At 38.8% G+C, this 17,083-nt stretch overlaps 1 protein-coding gene across 2 annotated transcripts in view; it reads right to left on the reverse strand.

Annotated features, from left to right (window-relative positions):
• RFTN2 (raftlin family member 2) overlaps positions 1–15,615 on the reverse strand; it is a 65,665-nt gene extending 50,050 nt beyond the window's left edge. Inside the window, exons 1-2 of one of the 2 annotated variants that reach the window (XM_061185983.1) lie at positions 14,985–15,615; positions 1,064–1,247 (exon numbers count right to left, since the gene is read on the reverse strand). In XM_061185983.1, the coding sequence (XP_061041966.1) occupies positions 1,064–1,247; positions 14,985–15,123 (323 nt within the window). In that variant the 5' untranslated portion in view covers positions 15,124–15,615. The remainder of the gene's footprint in view (positions 1–1,063; positions 1,248–14,984) is intronic. The other variant, XM_061185990.1, reaches the window with a different exon arrangement.
• Positions 15,616–17,083: the final 1,468 nt, after the last annotated feature.

A 17,083-nucleotide genomic window follows, 5' to 3' on the forward strand; every position in this document is an offset into this window, starting at 1 on the left:
TTAGGACATAAGTGTTGCTATGGTGTGGTAAATGGCATATTTACTTAGTAATGCTTGAACTAGTAAATATCTGATGAGGTGCCCTGTCATGGTGAAAGCTGCTTGTGTACATGCCCTCTCAGACATGTGTAGGTGGGCAGTTAGTTACTCAGTAGCAGACAGTGCCCCTAAAAAGCACATCTGGGATTTTTTAAAGCCTCTTCTTTTTTTCCCAATTTTCCTGTTTTCTCTCTTTTCCCTTCTCAGCTTAGCCCTTTCATAGTTAAAATCGCTCTAAAGAGAAAACACAGTTTTTACCCTGGTCTTTGAGATGATTTTGATACAGTTGAAGAGTTGTGTAAAAAAAATTTAGTGTGTTAATCAAAGACATTGGTCTGGTTATTTTCATTCTTCATTGGAAGGAGTAACAGTATTTTGAATATTATGAAACATACAAGCTTGGTTGGCAAAAACGTTTGTAGTATTGTTTGGAAAAACAGCTATTAAAAAAGTTAAAAAAGAACCTAAAATGGATGGCTTTCTCGCTTTCCCATCTTATTTTTTGGAAAAAGCTGATAAGAGATCTATCCAGTTTGTGAGAACTTGGCATGTAGGCCTTTTTGCTGTAAAAGTTTTGGAAGTTAAAGATAGTTTCTGTTGCCACTATTAATAAAACAATACAGGACAGTTCAAAAAAACGCTCAGTGAAAGTGGACTTGTTCAGTCAGCTCTTTTAGCCCAGTGATAGGATGTAGCTAATTGATACCCCCTCATCTGCTGAAGTTGCTATACCAGCTTTCAGGTGCTTCTTGAGTCTATTTTCCTTTCCCTTTTTTCATTGACATCCTTACCTAGGACCTGTTTGTCTGCAAGGGGCTAAATCTATGAGAAGTTTTAAGGAAGGAGATTTAAGTTTCCTTCTCCTAATCAAGGTTCAACTGCTGGAAAATGTGCCTTAAGCCAAAACCCCTAATTATCCTTTATTCTCCATCACTTTGTTCAAACTTGCTTTCCTTTTAGCCAAAGAAAACTGTCTCTCTCAACAGCTTCTTAGTATGACAGTTTTCTGGAGTGTCAGGCTTACCTTAATTTCAAGCGCGATAGCACCACCCTGTATAGGTAACTTGCAGGCAGGTGTTTTTGCTGCCCAACAGGTTGTATAACAGGATGAATAGCCCCAACAATATATCCTTTAAGATAGTAGTCTTCCACTTTTGTTACTATATCCAGAATTGAATTTATCTTGATTACTTCTGGGTTTGGCGAAGCTGAAATATCAAATGCAAAGAGAGATTTGCACATTCATAAAGTTGAATTACATATTATTTCTATCTACGTATGATAATACTAATGAATAGGAAACATATCCATATGATTTAATCTCAAATAAAGTTATACTAACAGGTATTATATATTTTCTAATTTAATTTCAGAAAAAGCAAAAGTAATCTTAGCAGCTGGCAGATATATAGTATCACCAATATGTCTTAAAGTAGAAATACAATGCCCTATATATATTTTTCAAATAAGGCAGTTTTATTTTATTTATTTATTTATTTATTTAAAGGCACATTTTAATTTTTTTATTATTTTTAAAATATTTTACTTATTTTTGGCTCTGTTGGGTCTTCGTTGCTGCACGATGGGCTTTCTCTAGTTGTGGTGAGCAGGGGCTACTCTTCGTTGCAGTGCACAGGCTTCTCATTGCGGTGGCTTCTCTTGCTGTGGAGCACGGGCTCTAGGTGTGTGGGCTTCAGTAGTTGCAGCACGTGGGCTCAGTAGTTGCAGCATGCAGGCTCTAGGGCGCGCGGGCTCAGTAGTTGTGGCTCGCGGGCTTAGTTGCTCCGCAGCATGTGGGATCTTCCCGGACCAGGGATTGAACCCATGTCCCCTGCATTGGCAGGCGGATTCTTAACCACTGCGCCACCAAGGAAGTCCCTGTCAAGTGCTTTCTTATTTCTAATTACATTTCAAAAACATCGTGTTTTAATTTTCTCTGGGAAACTAAAAATATGGTTTCTTATGGCACTTACATAAATACTTGAGTAAAGAAATTGAAAAAGTAAAGGCAACCAGAAGTTCTTCTTAATAAGTAAAAATTCTAAATACACAGGAAATTTAAACACAAAATTGATATGCAGTTGAAACATTCCTTTGAAGCAGGGCAAATCTGTAGAAACTATAGAATAGTACAATCTGTGTAGTTTTTAGTAAAAGGAAAAGGGTGTGTTATATGGGAAAATGAATGTTCTAGCAGTATTAATTTTAAAAACAACTTCATTTTCTGTGACAATATTTCTTATTTTCTGGAAAACAACCAAGACTTAATAACTAGAAATGGAGCTGCAGTTTGGCTATCTCTTGAATAACAAAACATATGAAATGAACTCCAGGTAGGGGCAGTGCTGGCTGTTGGCCTTCTGTCAGTGTGGTCAGTGCTGTCCAGCAAATAGCTGCTGTTAATTGCCCTAACCCAGGAAGTAGGTTAAGAAGCAGACAAGGAAGAAGGGTCAGAGGAAATCCCTACCTCCTCTTACATTAACATCCACGTGATGGAACAGAAATCCACCACTTGGATTCACGTGGGTTCATGCCAACTTCTCAAGTGAAAATAAAGCACTCAAAGAAAAGTTATATAAACCAGCATGAATCCATTTACTCAAATTTTCATCCTCTTTTGGATTTAAACTAATCTACAATATATTTTCATCATTATGAATAGGAATAAAAACAAAGAGACTGATCCTGGGTTTGGAAGAAACAGCTGGATTTCATTGCAAAATGACCCAGTTCTGCACGGTTGTGTGGCAATCACTCCGTGATTCATTTGGTCTTACTTTTTTAGTATTTTAACTATCAACCCTGATTTCCAAACAAAGGAACTAAAAATCTATAAACTAGAATAAACTGTTAAGACTAAGGGATGAAACATAGCCTAAACTTATTTTTAGAACTATATACTAATCCTACAAAAATTTAAAGAAAATTTCCGTCTTTTAATGAATCTCATTGCTTATTGTAGAAAATGGAAATGCTTAGCATGATACAAAAGAATCTTCATAGTCTGGCCTCTGTCTACTTATTCAGCTTTCACTCTTGTCATCCTTTTTCTTGTACATCTCGCTTTGGCAGGACTGAACCACGGGAGTTCCTGAGCCTGGCACACTGTTTCATGTTGCCAGAACTTCGTTTCCTTTCCTGCTCCCCAAGTTGAGTTAATCATTCCTTCCTCTGTGCTGTGCATTCTACTAGTTCCCTTATCAATCTGTATTATAGATACTTGTTTATGTGTTTGTCTCTGCTGTTAGACTGAGAATTCCTTAAGGGCATAAAACCAGAATCACTTACCATAAGTAGAAAATTACATACGAATAAATACAACAAAAGAAAATACTTATCAAATTCTAGCTGGATACTGTTATCTGCCAAGGCCTGAGCCACAGCCCTGCTCTCTCTTTGTTGAAAGGGAGAATTAGCCATTAGAGAGGTGTTAAAGACATAGTAACTCCAAACTGATTGGAAGGCTTAAAAAGAACTGAAAAGGGCACAGCTTTCTGACTATGAGATTCAATGTTATTAATTCTGTGTTTGTGTGTACAACTTAAAAGCATCTCAGCGCTAGTGCTAAGTCTTTTGGTAGAGGCTTGGAACCCCTACTGGGATAGAAGTAGCAAGGACACAGTGATGGCAGCAAGGGGTACAGATGACATCAAAGGGAATAAAATGAATTATAAAACTAGATAAAAGAACTGTAAAAACTTTACAGCCTGAGGTCTCTTAAAGGACTTTCTACACTTCATTGGTCCGATTGATAGTGATAATGAAATCATTCCCTCTGTTCTATTGTTTCTTTGTTGTAAAACAAAGGCAGAATTTTGTAACACGTTAAATAGAATCGCAAGAAGATAGTTATAACAGAAGGACATTGGTGCTTAAAGAGGTTCCTGTTCAGGTAGAGAATGTATTTCTAAGGAACACCTTGTTCTCTGGTAATGTCAGAGAAATTTTGTGTCAGTGGAACAAATCCAGCTTTTCTAGTCTAATCTACATCCTCTTGCACTCTCAATAAAGTAAGGTTATTGTCTTGAGTTCAATGCAAAAGAAATGTTAATGCCTGAAACACACAAAGACACACACACACAGAAGTTTTGAGAGGAATTACAAACTGAGAAATCCAGGAAAGTTACAAAGGGAGAAAAAAAATTGTACATCAGTACTAATAATCATATCTTACACATAAGTTTTTGTAAAGATCATGTCATTTTGGGCTCAGTGCTTTACATTAATTATTCAACTGTCTCAAATGAGCATGTTCTTCTATTTGGAGGTCTGTGTCTTTTGATAAATAGCACTCGGCATAGACATGACAATTATGATAAGTGCTTGAAAAATACTTGTTAAAGGACCAAATGAATGAAAAATTGGTTGTAACATTAACATATTCAGTGAACAGAGCTCCAGGGTGCTCATGGAGCAGTAGTTTAGAAAATAGACTCTAGGGGGAATTCCCTGGTGGTCCAGTGGTTAGGACTCCTCGCTTTCACTGCTGAGGGCCGGGGTTCAATCCCCGGTCGGGGAACTAAGATCCCACAAGCCCCCAAAAAAAAAAAAGACCTTCGGACCAGACTGCCTGGTTGCAAATCCCAGTTCTGCCACTTACTAGCCTGGCAAGGTACTTTGCACCCACGTGCCTCAGTTTCCTCATCTTCAAGGTAAGAATAATAATAGAGTCTACTCTATAGGGTCGTTAGGATTAAATAAATTTATATGTGCTCCTAGAAAGTATCTGGCATGTAGCATGTGCTATACAACTATTGGTTGCTTTGTTAAAGTCCTCCCCTGTGGAATGAGAGGCAGCACACTATTCTAAGAGCATTAGGATCTGGAAGCAAATCACCTGGGCTCAACTCATGCCATTTACTAGATCTGGAACAAGTTAATTTGCCTTTCTGAGACAGGGACAAACAATGGTATTAACTTCATAGAGATGCTTTGATAGTAATTGTAAAGCATGAGCCCAGGACCTGGTACAAAGTAAACACTCAAATATCAGTGATGTGCCTGTCTGTTGGTGGCCCAGCTTAGAAAGATAGTTTCGAATGAAGTTGCCCTCAGGGATGTCATTTTTGGTTTAAAAAAATCTCCAGGAAGATCATTGTAGAGATCTGGATTTATTCCAAAAGCCCAGCCTGGCTCCCCATCTGTAGAGTTCTGTATCAGAGGCCCCTAACTCATGCTCTAGATCTCAGGTCCCTAACTCACCCTATAGATTAGGTGTGCCCCTCCCCCGCCCCCGCCAACTCACTCCAAATAACAGTCCCTAACTCACGCTGATCTGCTCCATTGAGTCCCAGACTCAAATGTCCAAAGGTATCAGCCTGATAAAACAAGGAAAGGGGCTGTGCTGAAGGAGGGACCTGGGGAAGACTTAATACCTCATCCAAGAGTGCAGCAGCCCTGGTCCAGTGCTGCCATGTGGTCATGTGGGCCCAGTGTTGCTGGATCTTCTATTTTTTTAAGAAAACCCCCAAATCCAGATTCTTATGTAATATCTCCCAACTTTAAAAAGTGACAGTTAATTCAAATATCTTAACACTATACACACCAAGCGAGACCTGTCTAAAGGCTGAATATGGCGCATGTCTTGTTGGTTTGCAGCTTCTCCTCTGGGTCGCCCCAGGGATTCTGCAGACCAGAGCCTGCCCAGGTCCAGGCCAGGCCACCCAGACCATCTTAGACAGTGTTCAGCATCCTAGGACACAGAAAGTGATCCAAATCTTCCTCATTAGTGGGGACAGGAGGATGATGGTGATAGGAGGGCTGGGGTTCATTCTGTTAACAAATTGTCCTTCTTATCCTACATTGTGATTTATTTTAAACATGCCAGTGTCATTCAAGAAAGGTAAACCTAGGAGCAAGGAAAGGTGAAATAAATCTGGGAATTTTGTTGAGAACTTCCCTTCAGGTAATCCCCTCGATTCTTAATAATGTTTTAAACTGCGCTGAAAAGAGACTGGCAGCCTGATTCAGCTTAAAGATGTGAGGAAGGGGCAAGCTGTGCACGCAGAGTGAGGCATTTTCATCAGTGCTCACCAGAGTGAATAATTATGTCTCCACGATAGGCTTGGTGTTTGAAGCCAAGCCTTTGATTTGATGTCCTTACACTGGGGCACTAATATCAGAGACTCTATTACTTTTTAAACACAGGAAATTAGGGGGGAGGTGTGGTTGTTTTGGCTAGAACTGAACAGCACAGGCAGTTAGCAGCAGCTGCAAGCCATCTTGCTCTTCTTAGCTCCCCAGCCGCTGAGAGTTCCTTGGGAGAAGGAACAAATGGTGTTGTTGACAGCATTAATGGGTGGGGTTGGTTGCCGTTCAATCAATGCTACACGATTTGTAAAAGCTTTATTACACCTTACAAGGCTATTGTGAAGAACTGGTGAAGGAAAGTATTTTGCAGCTGCTTTGAAAACTATATACATGCAGAGTGGACTTTTCTGATTAAAACTGAAACGTGCTGAAGGTTAAGCAAGTCTATCATTTATCCTCATAGTTTCCAAAATAAAATATCAGTAGAGTTTTTTATGGTCCTTTGCTTAAAAGCTTCATAGACAAATATCAAATTTTAAACATAGAGGCCTTCCCTGGTGGCGCAGTGGTTGGGAATCCGCCTGCCAATGCAGGGGACGCGGGTTCAAGCCCTGGTTCAGGAAGATCCCACATGCCACGGAGCGGCTAGGTCCGTGCGCCACAGCTGCTGAGCCTGCACTCTAGAGCCTGCAAGCCACAACTACTGAGTCTGCAAGCCACGGCTGCTGAAGCCTGCACGCCTAGAGCCCGTGCTCTACAAGAGAGGCCACCGCAATGAGAAGCCCGCGCACCGCAGCGGGGAGTAGCCCCTGCTCCCCGCAACTGGAGAGGGCCCGCGCGCAGCAACGAAGACCCAACACAGCCAAAAATAAATAAACAAATAAATTTATATTAAAAAAAAAAAGAAAAAAGTCACATTCTAGTAAAAAGCTAAGAACTTGCTCAATGCCAAAAGGTTTGCTCTGATGATGTAACTCTATGAAAACAGTCCAAGACATGTATATGTTCTTTCCACCAATTTACTTCTGAAGATTGGTATGTATTTTTGAAATATTTATGAAACATTGTTTCCTCAGATAAAAGCACGATGTACAAACACTGGCAAGCAATTTTACCATATTTTCAAAAGGGAACAGACTGTCAAACTCCATATTATATCTAGCAATTATAGTAAAATATAATAAGTAACATATACCAAGTACATATTTTGTGCCAGACACTGTGCAAAGTGCTTTACATGCCTAACCTTAATTAGCCCTTACAAAAACTCCACAAGGCAGATATTATCATTATTCTCAGATGAGGAAACTCAGGAAGAGAGAGATTTGATAACTTGCCCAAATTGTTAGTGAACGGTAAGGCTGTAATTGAACCAGACAGAATGACTCCAGAGCCAGTACATCCGAGCACCGACAGGAAAGTAAAGCTTCACTGATTTGCATCACTGTTAATTCAGAATTTGTGAAAATTCAGACATGAGCTGAGCTAAAGCTTTTGACTACTATAAATTGTTAATCAATCTAATGTACAGATATTAAAAGGAGTATCTGGTTTACTCTACTTATCAAAATGTTTTAAGTTACTTAGAAAGATAAACTACTATATAAATAACGTCCAAATTACATAACATTTTATGTTTTCAATAAAGGTGCCATCTTTGTAGTCACTCATTAATATATTTAATTGAAGTAATACAACTGTGGTTTTGAAATGCACTCAAACTCCAAGGGACGACAGAGCTCATAATTACAGGCAGATATGCGAAAGATCGCATTATGACCATTAAAACTCCTGCAGCCTTGTGTTTCACCGCTGCCTCCTGCATGTGCTGCACTCTGCCTGTTCGGTTTTACTTGCAGTTCCCAGACAAACCATGAGATTTTCTCTCATTTCTGAGTCTGTACAGCTTGTCTTTCAGCCTTGTTTGCCTTACCCCCACTTCCTTACTCAGCCTTTTTTTTTAACCTTTAAAAACATCTTGTGTGGGGGTAGAAATGTAACATACAAACGGGGTGCACAAAACATACTTAAAACTGCCAGCATTTGGTAACCACCATCCATTCAAAAATCAGAAAATGGCGGGCACGCCAGAAGCCTCCCTTCCTGCCCGTTTCAATCACAATCCCCCTCTCCTGCTCTGTGCTACCTTGACTTCTTTTTTTTTTTTTACCTTGACTTTTGTGGTCCTCACTCCTTGCTCTTTTTAGTTTAGTATGCAAGAATGCAAGCAAACACTATAGTTCAGTTTTGCCAATTTTGGGAGCTTTATATAAATGGAATCATACAGTATTTTGTGTCTATTTTCTTTCACTGAACATTAAGGTCGTGAGATTAATCTTGGGCAGCTTGTGTAGTTGTAGTTTGTTCGTTTTCATTGCAGTATAGTAGAGGACAGCAAAGTACTGCCTACGGCCTGTTTTGTTGCATATGGTATGTTGGCACTACACTGGCCGAGCTGAGTAGTTGTGACAGAGACCACACGGCTCACAAAGCCTAAAATATTTACTATCTGGCCCCTTTCAGGATAAGTTGGCTCACTTCTGCGGTATACTGTTGCATTGTATGAGTTTACCACAATTTATTTTTCCAGTCTCTTGTTCGTGGATTTCTGAGTTGTTCACACTCTTGGGGTTATTACAAATAGCATTTCTATCAACATTCTTGTCTGTGCTGCATGGTGCATGCGTGTGCACGCTTCCACTGGGTATATGTATCTTCACTAACTAGGTAATGACAAAGCATTTTTTGTTTTTTCAAAATGGTTGTACCAATTTACCAACACCTGGTATTAGCAGTCTTTTGACATTTTAGCCATTTTGGATGATTTGTAGTGGTTTCTCACTGTGGTTTTAACATGAATTTTTCCTGATTACTAATGAGGTTGAGCACGGTTTCGTATGTCTATTGACCATTTAGATTTCCTGTTTCATCAGCCACCTGTCCAAGTTCCTTGTCCATTTTTCTATTGGGTTGTCTTTTCCTTTTTTGATTTTCAGTTGTATTTTGTATATTCTGGATATAAATCTTTGTCTAAGTCTCACTCATTCTTTAGATCAGATGAGGTGGCACTTCTTTTAAGGAGTCTTTCTGGATCCCACCAATCAGGTGGAGGTGCTCTTCTTTCTGCTTCTATAACTCTCAGACTTCTAGCAAAGCTTGTATCACAGCATAGAGTGTATGCACTGTAAATAGATGATTATTCATCAGGGCTCCTCAGCAGGATGCTCACTAGGATGCAGGTTCACAGAAGTCAAGGACTAGGCTTTATTGCTCACTCTGAGCTCAGTAGGTGCTCGGTAAGTGTTAGGTTCAAAGAATAAATAGATGAATTGGGAGACTGGGATTGACATATATACGCTATTGACACTATGTATAAGATAGATAACTAATGAGAACCTACTGTATAGCACAGGGAACTCTACTCAATGCTCTGTGCTGACCTAAATGGGAAGGAAATCCAAAAAAAGAGGGGATATATGTATACATGTAGCTGATTCACTTTGCTGTACAGTAGAAAATAACACAACATTGTAAAGCAACTATACTCCAATAAAAATTAAAAAAAAATAAATGTCCACCCAGATATAAGAAAAAACCCCAATATAACATAGATTGCCAGTAGAAATGTATTTTCTCCCAACATCAATATTTATTTAAGTGGGTCAACTCTTTGCTATTTTCAGAGATTCCCTACTCCCTCAGGTCAGAATGGGATCTTTCTTTCCCCCAACAGTCTGAAATTGTGAAGTTTTATTATTTGCCACAACTACTGAGCCTGTGCTCTAGAGCCCGAGAGCCACAACTACTGAGCCCATGTGCCACAACTACTGAAGCCTGCTCGCCTAGAGCCCATGCTCTAGAGAAGCCACTGCAATGAGAAGCCTGCGTACCGCAACAAAGAGTAGCCCCCGCTCGCCGCAACTAGAGAAAGCCCGCATGCAGCAACGAAGACCCAACACAGCCAAAAATAAATAAATAAATAAATAAATAAATAAAAAATAAAGGAAAGTCCTTATACAGTTTTTTTACCTGGTAGGAATTTGGACTAGGCACCATGACAGAGATTATGTTGATGCTTGAGTAAATTTAGTCATCTTTATTATAAATTTCTTTTTACATAGCACTTTACATTTGAAGATCTTTTGACTGCTTGAGGAAATACTCAAGAACTTATTACATTCAGACAGACATAGAAAATTTAGCTGGACTGAACTTCTTTCCTTCCTTCCCTCGTTTCTGATACTTTATTCATCTCTTGTTGATTTTTAAATGCATTCTCTTCAGTGCTGCATCTTCATTATTCTTGAAAGTTCTCTAGTATTTAAGATTACTGACCATTTCTTGCTTTTTGAAACCCTCCCTTTCCTTGTGTTCTCTGGTGCTCTGTCCTCATTCTATTTCATTTTTGTTGAGTTGTCCTAAATATGCCTGATGATTCAGCCCAAGACACTTATGCTCTGCCCATAGTCTCCTCTTTAAGACTTTATCTACTTCAATTCCTCCTGGAAGTCATCATCTCTGCCATGCACCTGTAACTCTCTCTGCCAGGATGTTCCACTGACACCTCACATGCAACATGCCTGGAATGGAATTGCTCTTTCACCAAGTGACTGCCTGTGGGATGCCCCTCCTACTGTAAGAGGCATCATTATTTCCACAGTTACTCAGGCTCAGAACAGGGAAGTCATCTTGGATTCCTCATTCTTTCTGTCCCTTCATATCCAGCCAGCCACAGGCTAAGTCCCTCCTTGGTAATGTCTCTTGCATGTGCCCCCTGCATCCTGTCCTTACTGCAGGTCCTCATCGTCATTAGCTTTGACCACTACAAGCAGTCTTCCAACTTTTCTTCTCACTTGCATCTCTCCCCACTGCAATCTCACATTAATCTTCTAAAAATACTTCTCTGTATCTATCAGTTACTTGTTCAAAAGCCTTTACAGCTATTTATTCCCCGTAGAATCAAGGAATCACTCCTTAATTCCTTGATTCCACTCCAAGTCAGAGCATTCTATACTCCATTTATTTCCAACCTCATTTTCTGCTTTTCTCCTTTAAACACCCCCTTAGCTCACTTCTTTCTTTTTTTAAAAAATTAATTAATTAATTAATTTTTGGCTGAGTTGGATCTTTGTTGCTGCACGCGGGCTTTCTCTAGTTGCGGCGAGCGGGGGGCTACTCTTCATTGTGGTGCGTGGGTTTCTCATTGTGGTGGCTTCTCTTGTTGCAGAGCACGGGCTCTAGGCGGGCTTCAGTAGTTGTGGCACACGGGCTCAGTAGTTGTGGCTCGCGGGCTCTAGAGCGCAGGCTCAGTAGTTGTGGCACACGGGCTTAGCTGCTCCACAGCATGTGGGATCTTCCCGGACCAGGGATTGAACCTGTGTCCCCTGCATTCGCAGGCGGATCCTTAACCACTGCACCTCCAGGGACGCCCCCTCACTTCTCCTTTCAATAGCCCTTGAAAGTACCTCAAACTCTTAATCTTTTTCTGATTTTATAAACCCTATTTTTTCCTTCAGGTTCAGTTAAAGTCCTAATTTGAATTCCAACTTATCCTATTCAAAATTGAGTTTTCCTTTTCCTGATATCTCTTATATCTCGTATTGCAATTTTCCATTCATTACTTCAGCACAACTTATTGGCCACTGGTCATGTGCCAAACACTGTGCAAAAGTGGATGTGGCATAGTTCCTGACCTTGAGGAGTTCATGAGCTTGTCCAGTTTGACCAATTAGAATATAAAATATTGGAGGGCAGAAACTATGTCTTATTCCTTTTTGTGTTTTCACTACTTATCAGCATCTTCTACAGAATCCATACATCAATGTATTTATTACTGTAACAGTAATATGGTAAAAGACAATGAGAGTTTCTTGTTCTCATAATAAGAAAGCAAGCTAGGGGCCAGGAGAATTTTATTCAATGTGTTTTAGAAAGTCAAATAAGGAAGTTACCATCTGTCCTTCTGTTGGATTTTTAATACTGTAGAAATTTCTTTTTAATCATAAAGCTATACATGCTCTAAAAATCCTTAAGGCCATGGTTATTCAGATTGTTTTCTGGGATTGCACAAGAAGGTAAACCAACCCTTCTGGATCATTTGTAGAGTTAATTTAACTTTTCACCAAGAAACTCTATAATGTACTCATATATATACTGACACACTCTCATACATACACATGTATAGATTACTATACAATAATCCAGAAAATTTATCACAAAAATTGTGCTGAAATCTCACTAGTGTGGTTAGTAGATCTGGCATAAAGCCAGGAAGGATAATAGTTAACTTTTATTAAATGCTTACTAAATGCCAGGTACCTTTTCAAGGAGATTATTTTGTATAATCTCCTTTAATCCTTAAAATAACTCTATTACGCAAGCACCATCAGAACCCCCATTTTATAGATGAGGAAACTGAGATACAGCAAAGTTTATAAACTTGCCAAGTTAGTGAGTGAAAGAGCCTAGATTCAGAACCCAGGAACTTGACTCCAGAGCCTTATGCGCTTAATGATTAGGCTATTATTTCTCCCATAGAGATATATTAGTAATGGCTCAAAGTACCCCCTCCAAAAAGAAAAAAGTGTGGGAAAGGCACACACACACACACACGCACACACACGCGCACAGAGACTGGAACTAAATGGAAAATCAATAAATTGTTCAAGATAACTATAGCCACCATAACACAGGGCACTGGAAATTTCAAAGGGTCTCCTCTTGCCCCACTGGGACTTGACTCTCTGTCCCATGTCCTCTGTTTGGAAAAACAGAGGAAAACAAGGTAAGAGACAGGTTCTTCGTGAGCACACACAGCTGTCACTAGACCAATTTGTTTCCTGAAAGGTTGCTCACTGCATGTGGCCTCTGAGAGGCAAGAGATGCCACTATTTAGTAGTCCTCACAGCAACCCCAGGTCAGAATGGCCAGGACTAAATGAAGAAGGCTGGCATGTTTTAACCCCCATGTGACTCACTTCTCTACACACTGGAGGAATAGGTGGGCGTCAGAGACAACAGAAGAGAGGAAGGTGGTTTGTGGAGCTGGGCTGATACAGAGTCTTGGCTTCTGAGGCAGAGGCAAAGGCAAAGACAAAAACAAAACAAAACAAAAAACATGTGGAAGAATTGTAGAGAAAAGGGACACCAGGAGACTGGGCCCCTGGACCAAATAGGAACCAGGTGCAACTTTAAAATACGTGCCTGCTTACTGAGTTAACATTTGCAAACTATGCCCATACTTACACTTTATAGTGTAATACTCTATTACCTCCTCCAAACACCTAGAGTGGAAGGTAGAAATTTTACTCCTTTCACAGAGAGAAGGGCTTCTGATAATAATAAAACCAAAATGACTTCTGAAGAAAGTTGTAGATCTTTCTGATTCAAGGATGGCTGCATTTATACAAATTTGTTTGAGATTGCTAACATTGTTGGGAGGAAATAAATCAAAAAAAAAATTCAAGTTACTTTAAAACCTATGGGGGTTGTGCAGCAAATCTTAAAGCACAGATCAAAATGGCTCTGGCCTAAACTTTATGAATAGACAAGGTTTTGAGGTTAAGGAAAATACGTGTTTGCATCCTGTGGATTTACAAAAACTTGTCCTAAAAGATAATTGACAAGGACAATCAATGGAGAAAACATAGGACCACATCACAAATATTTTCTCAAATGATGGTTTTTGAAAAAGTATAGAAAAAATTCATTTGAGTGGTTACTTCTCTGATTATCACCATTATCTTAATCTACTTTTAACTTTCATAATTAAAAAGAAAATTAAGAATATTGACATTTTCCCCTTTGGTAGCCTTAGCCTTAGGTAAAAATGGAAATGTAAATATGTTAAAAGTATATGTACAGACTTTGTGCATGTCTCTGGAAGGGAGTTTGCTTGCTGGCTAGCTCAGTTTTTGACAAAGAAAAATGGGCTGCTCTTGCTTCTTGCACAAAGATGCACTGTTCACAGAGCAAACCAAAAAATGGAGAATTTGTGTTTAAGTTGAAAAGAAATTAATATCCACCATGATAATCTACTTAGCATAAATTTTCTATTAACTGATAAAACGTGCGGCTTATTAGAATTAAAAGCATAACTTTGTAATAAGAACTTAAAATACTGATATGTGGAAATTCTAACAGCAAGCAGGACACTCAATTTCATTTTTAATACCCTGTAATTAAAGATACAGTTCTGCTTTTTAAAAACTCAGTTTTATCAATGCGATTGTACAGTAAAGTTTCCAAAAGAAGTGAGGTAAAGTATTTGTGAAGTTGAGCTGCCTCTGTCCCTTGCACAGGGCTGCCATCTGGGCTTGTTTATTTGTGTTTCCAACTTTCTGGAACAGGGAGTTTCTCTGTTAGGGACAGGGCAAGCAAAGGAAGTATCTTACAGAAGACTATCTTTTTTCCTGTATTTTCAAACTTCAAGTTTAGTTTGGTCAAAAATATCAAATGACTAGCACAATCACAACATTAACACAGTTGGAAACCTCAGAATTGTCATAGCAAATACTCTTCCACATGATGCAAGTAATATCTCCTACATGCTACCTTCTTGTGCCTTTCAGATCTTTTTCAAAACACAAACTGTCATTAAGGCTAGAGCTATTTGGCTGGAAAGCGAACATTTTTCACGTGTCTTTCTACAAATAAGCATTTGATTTAAAAATGAAAGGACTATTTCCAAGCAGTTTTTCTAATTCTATAAAGTACATATGAGCCAAATTTACAAAAACCAAACAGAACAAAAATCTTTCAGAGTGTAATTAAGAAACAAAGCATTATTGTTAGATTGATTGTACAATCTGATTATGAGGAACAGTTTAAAAATCCACAAACCAACACTTAAAAAAACTAGTAGTCCCTTATCTCTGAAATCATTCATTTAACAAATAAAATAGAAGCAAAAAGTACCTTGTAAAGTAAAATCCAGCAATACATATTCGTAAGCAAATTCTGTCTTTGTTTCCACTTGCGGTCTCTTCAGGGTAGAAAATATTTTTCCAGGGCTGCTATCATCAGGGTCTTCTAGCTTTCCAAGTCCGCACCCCATGGCAAAATCTGTAAGGAATTAAATTGCAGGATAGGGGAGGGAGACCAGCAAATTCTGTTGTTTAAGCTGCAAAAATAAAGTTACAGACTTAACTGCTTTGATTTTTTCAGCTAAACCATAGATACTCAAAAAGAAAACATTTGAGTCCAAAGAAAGGAGCTGAAGACTTTTTCTATCCATTTTTCTGTACAGTCGTTGAACCCATGATGATTAAGCTACAGCTCCGGGAGGCTGGGCTTGATCTTAGGAGAAACATGCAAGCTGCTACAACTTAGCGGAGAATTTCCATGCCACGTCAATTTACAGCCAGCCCCCTACCAGAGTTCTGTCGCTCAGGGCACCAACAGTGCTTTGTCTAGCCCAGTTAGCTGGATGATAAAGGAGGTGTCCAAAAACGGAAATAAAAAGGCAAAAGTGCAAATCAGATGGAATTATCTACAAGTAGAGGCTATATTCAGACATAGTGGTGTGCAATTCTTTTTCTGTTTTCTCTTTTCCCTTTTTCCTGTGCCCACTGCCCCCCCTTCCTCCCTGCTATTACCAAGAAAGCAAGAGGAGAGAGAGAGAGAGAGACAGAGAGAGAGAGAGAAAATGGAAAAAAAAAAAAAAAGGATTCTCAATATGGTTGGAAACAAAAATCATTTCCAGAAAGGAAGTCAGGAAACTGTTTCTGGAGTCTAAAAGGAGAAAAGTTAAAGTTAAAAAAACAACAACCCACTTTTAGTCTTTAGATAGCACTTTTGAGGATTTCTTTCCAAATGAAGGTTTTTTTTGGCTGGAAAAATCATGTACTAGTTAAACTGCTGCATATAAAATGTTTATATTTAAATATCATAATAAAAAGACTTTATTTAATTGCAAAGAAGAGACAGTAATGTGGATAATTAGTTTCCCTAACATTTATGAAGTTTAAATGACTCTATTAGAAGGCTTATGATAATAACTAGTAACACTTCCACAGGTCCCAGAGTATCATTAATTAAAAACAACAACAATAACAACAACAAAACTGACAACTTGATTCATTCAGTCTTATAAATTGCTATTTACCTGAAGTCAAGAACAATTTATAATGGAACAATTGTAATGAGTGTTTATTGTATTTTACCATTTACGCGTCATGTGGTGTGGTGTACCCATCAAAACTGTGAGCCCTGGAATCATATCGCCTGGGTTCAAATACTACTTCTAATGCCTACTAGAGACGTGATCTTGGGCAACTTACTGGACCTCTTCAAGTTTCAATTTCTGCCCCTATAAAATGGAGTTAATAATAATACTTACCTCATAGGCTTGTTATGAAGGTTGAATGAGATAATCTTATCTTATATCTTAACATTATGCCTGGCGAATAGCATAAAATAAATTTGTTAATGTGCTTACATTATAAAACAGTGTTGAGAATAGTAGTAGAAAGGAAGTGATTCTGCCACCATTCCCATTATTTACAAAATAAACCTCACATTTCAGATTTTATAGAACACAAGCCTGAAAAGATTTTTCAATTACATTGAAGAGTGCACATGAAAACTCTCAAAAGGGTATGGATTATTTAGTTTGTAGATCACTATGACCTCTTGTCTCTTCCTTCCATCTCCTTGTCTTTAAACAATTTACTTTTCAGAAGTGTTTTTTAACAGAGGAAAATTCCATAGTCCTTCATTCTCAAGGGTGAGCATGGTTGGTGGTAGCACTTTCTGGGTAAATTTGGCTAAAAAGACAGCAGACTCTGACCTAGTGTGACTCATTTGACTATTCCCAGTGCTTCCATGCCTGTCATTTTTCATGTCCTCTTTTGCTGTGAGCTCCTGGATGGCAGAAATAGAATATTTGAAGTTCACTAGTTCCTACTGCAGTGCCTGGAAGATTATTTATGAAATACTCATTATATTTATTAAGCGCCTGCTATATTCCAGGCACTAAATTAGATGCTGGTTGGGTACACAAGTTGACTAAACAT

This window comes from Eubalaena glacialis, chromosome 1 (assembly GCF_028564815.1).
Source record: "Eubalaena glacialis isolate mEubGla1 chromosome 1, mEubGla1.1.hap2.+ XY, whole genome shotgun sequence".
In the NCBI taxonomy this organism is placed as follows: Eukaryota; Metazoa; Chordata; class Mammalia; order Artiodactyla; family Balaenidae; genus Eubalaena; species Eubalaena glacialis.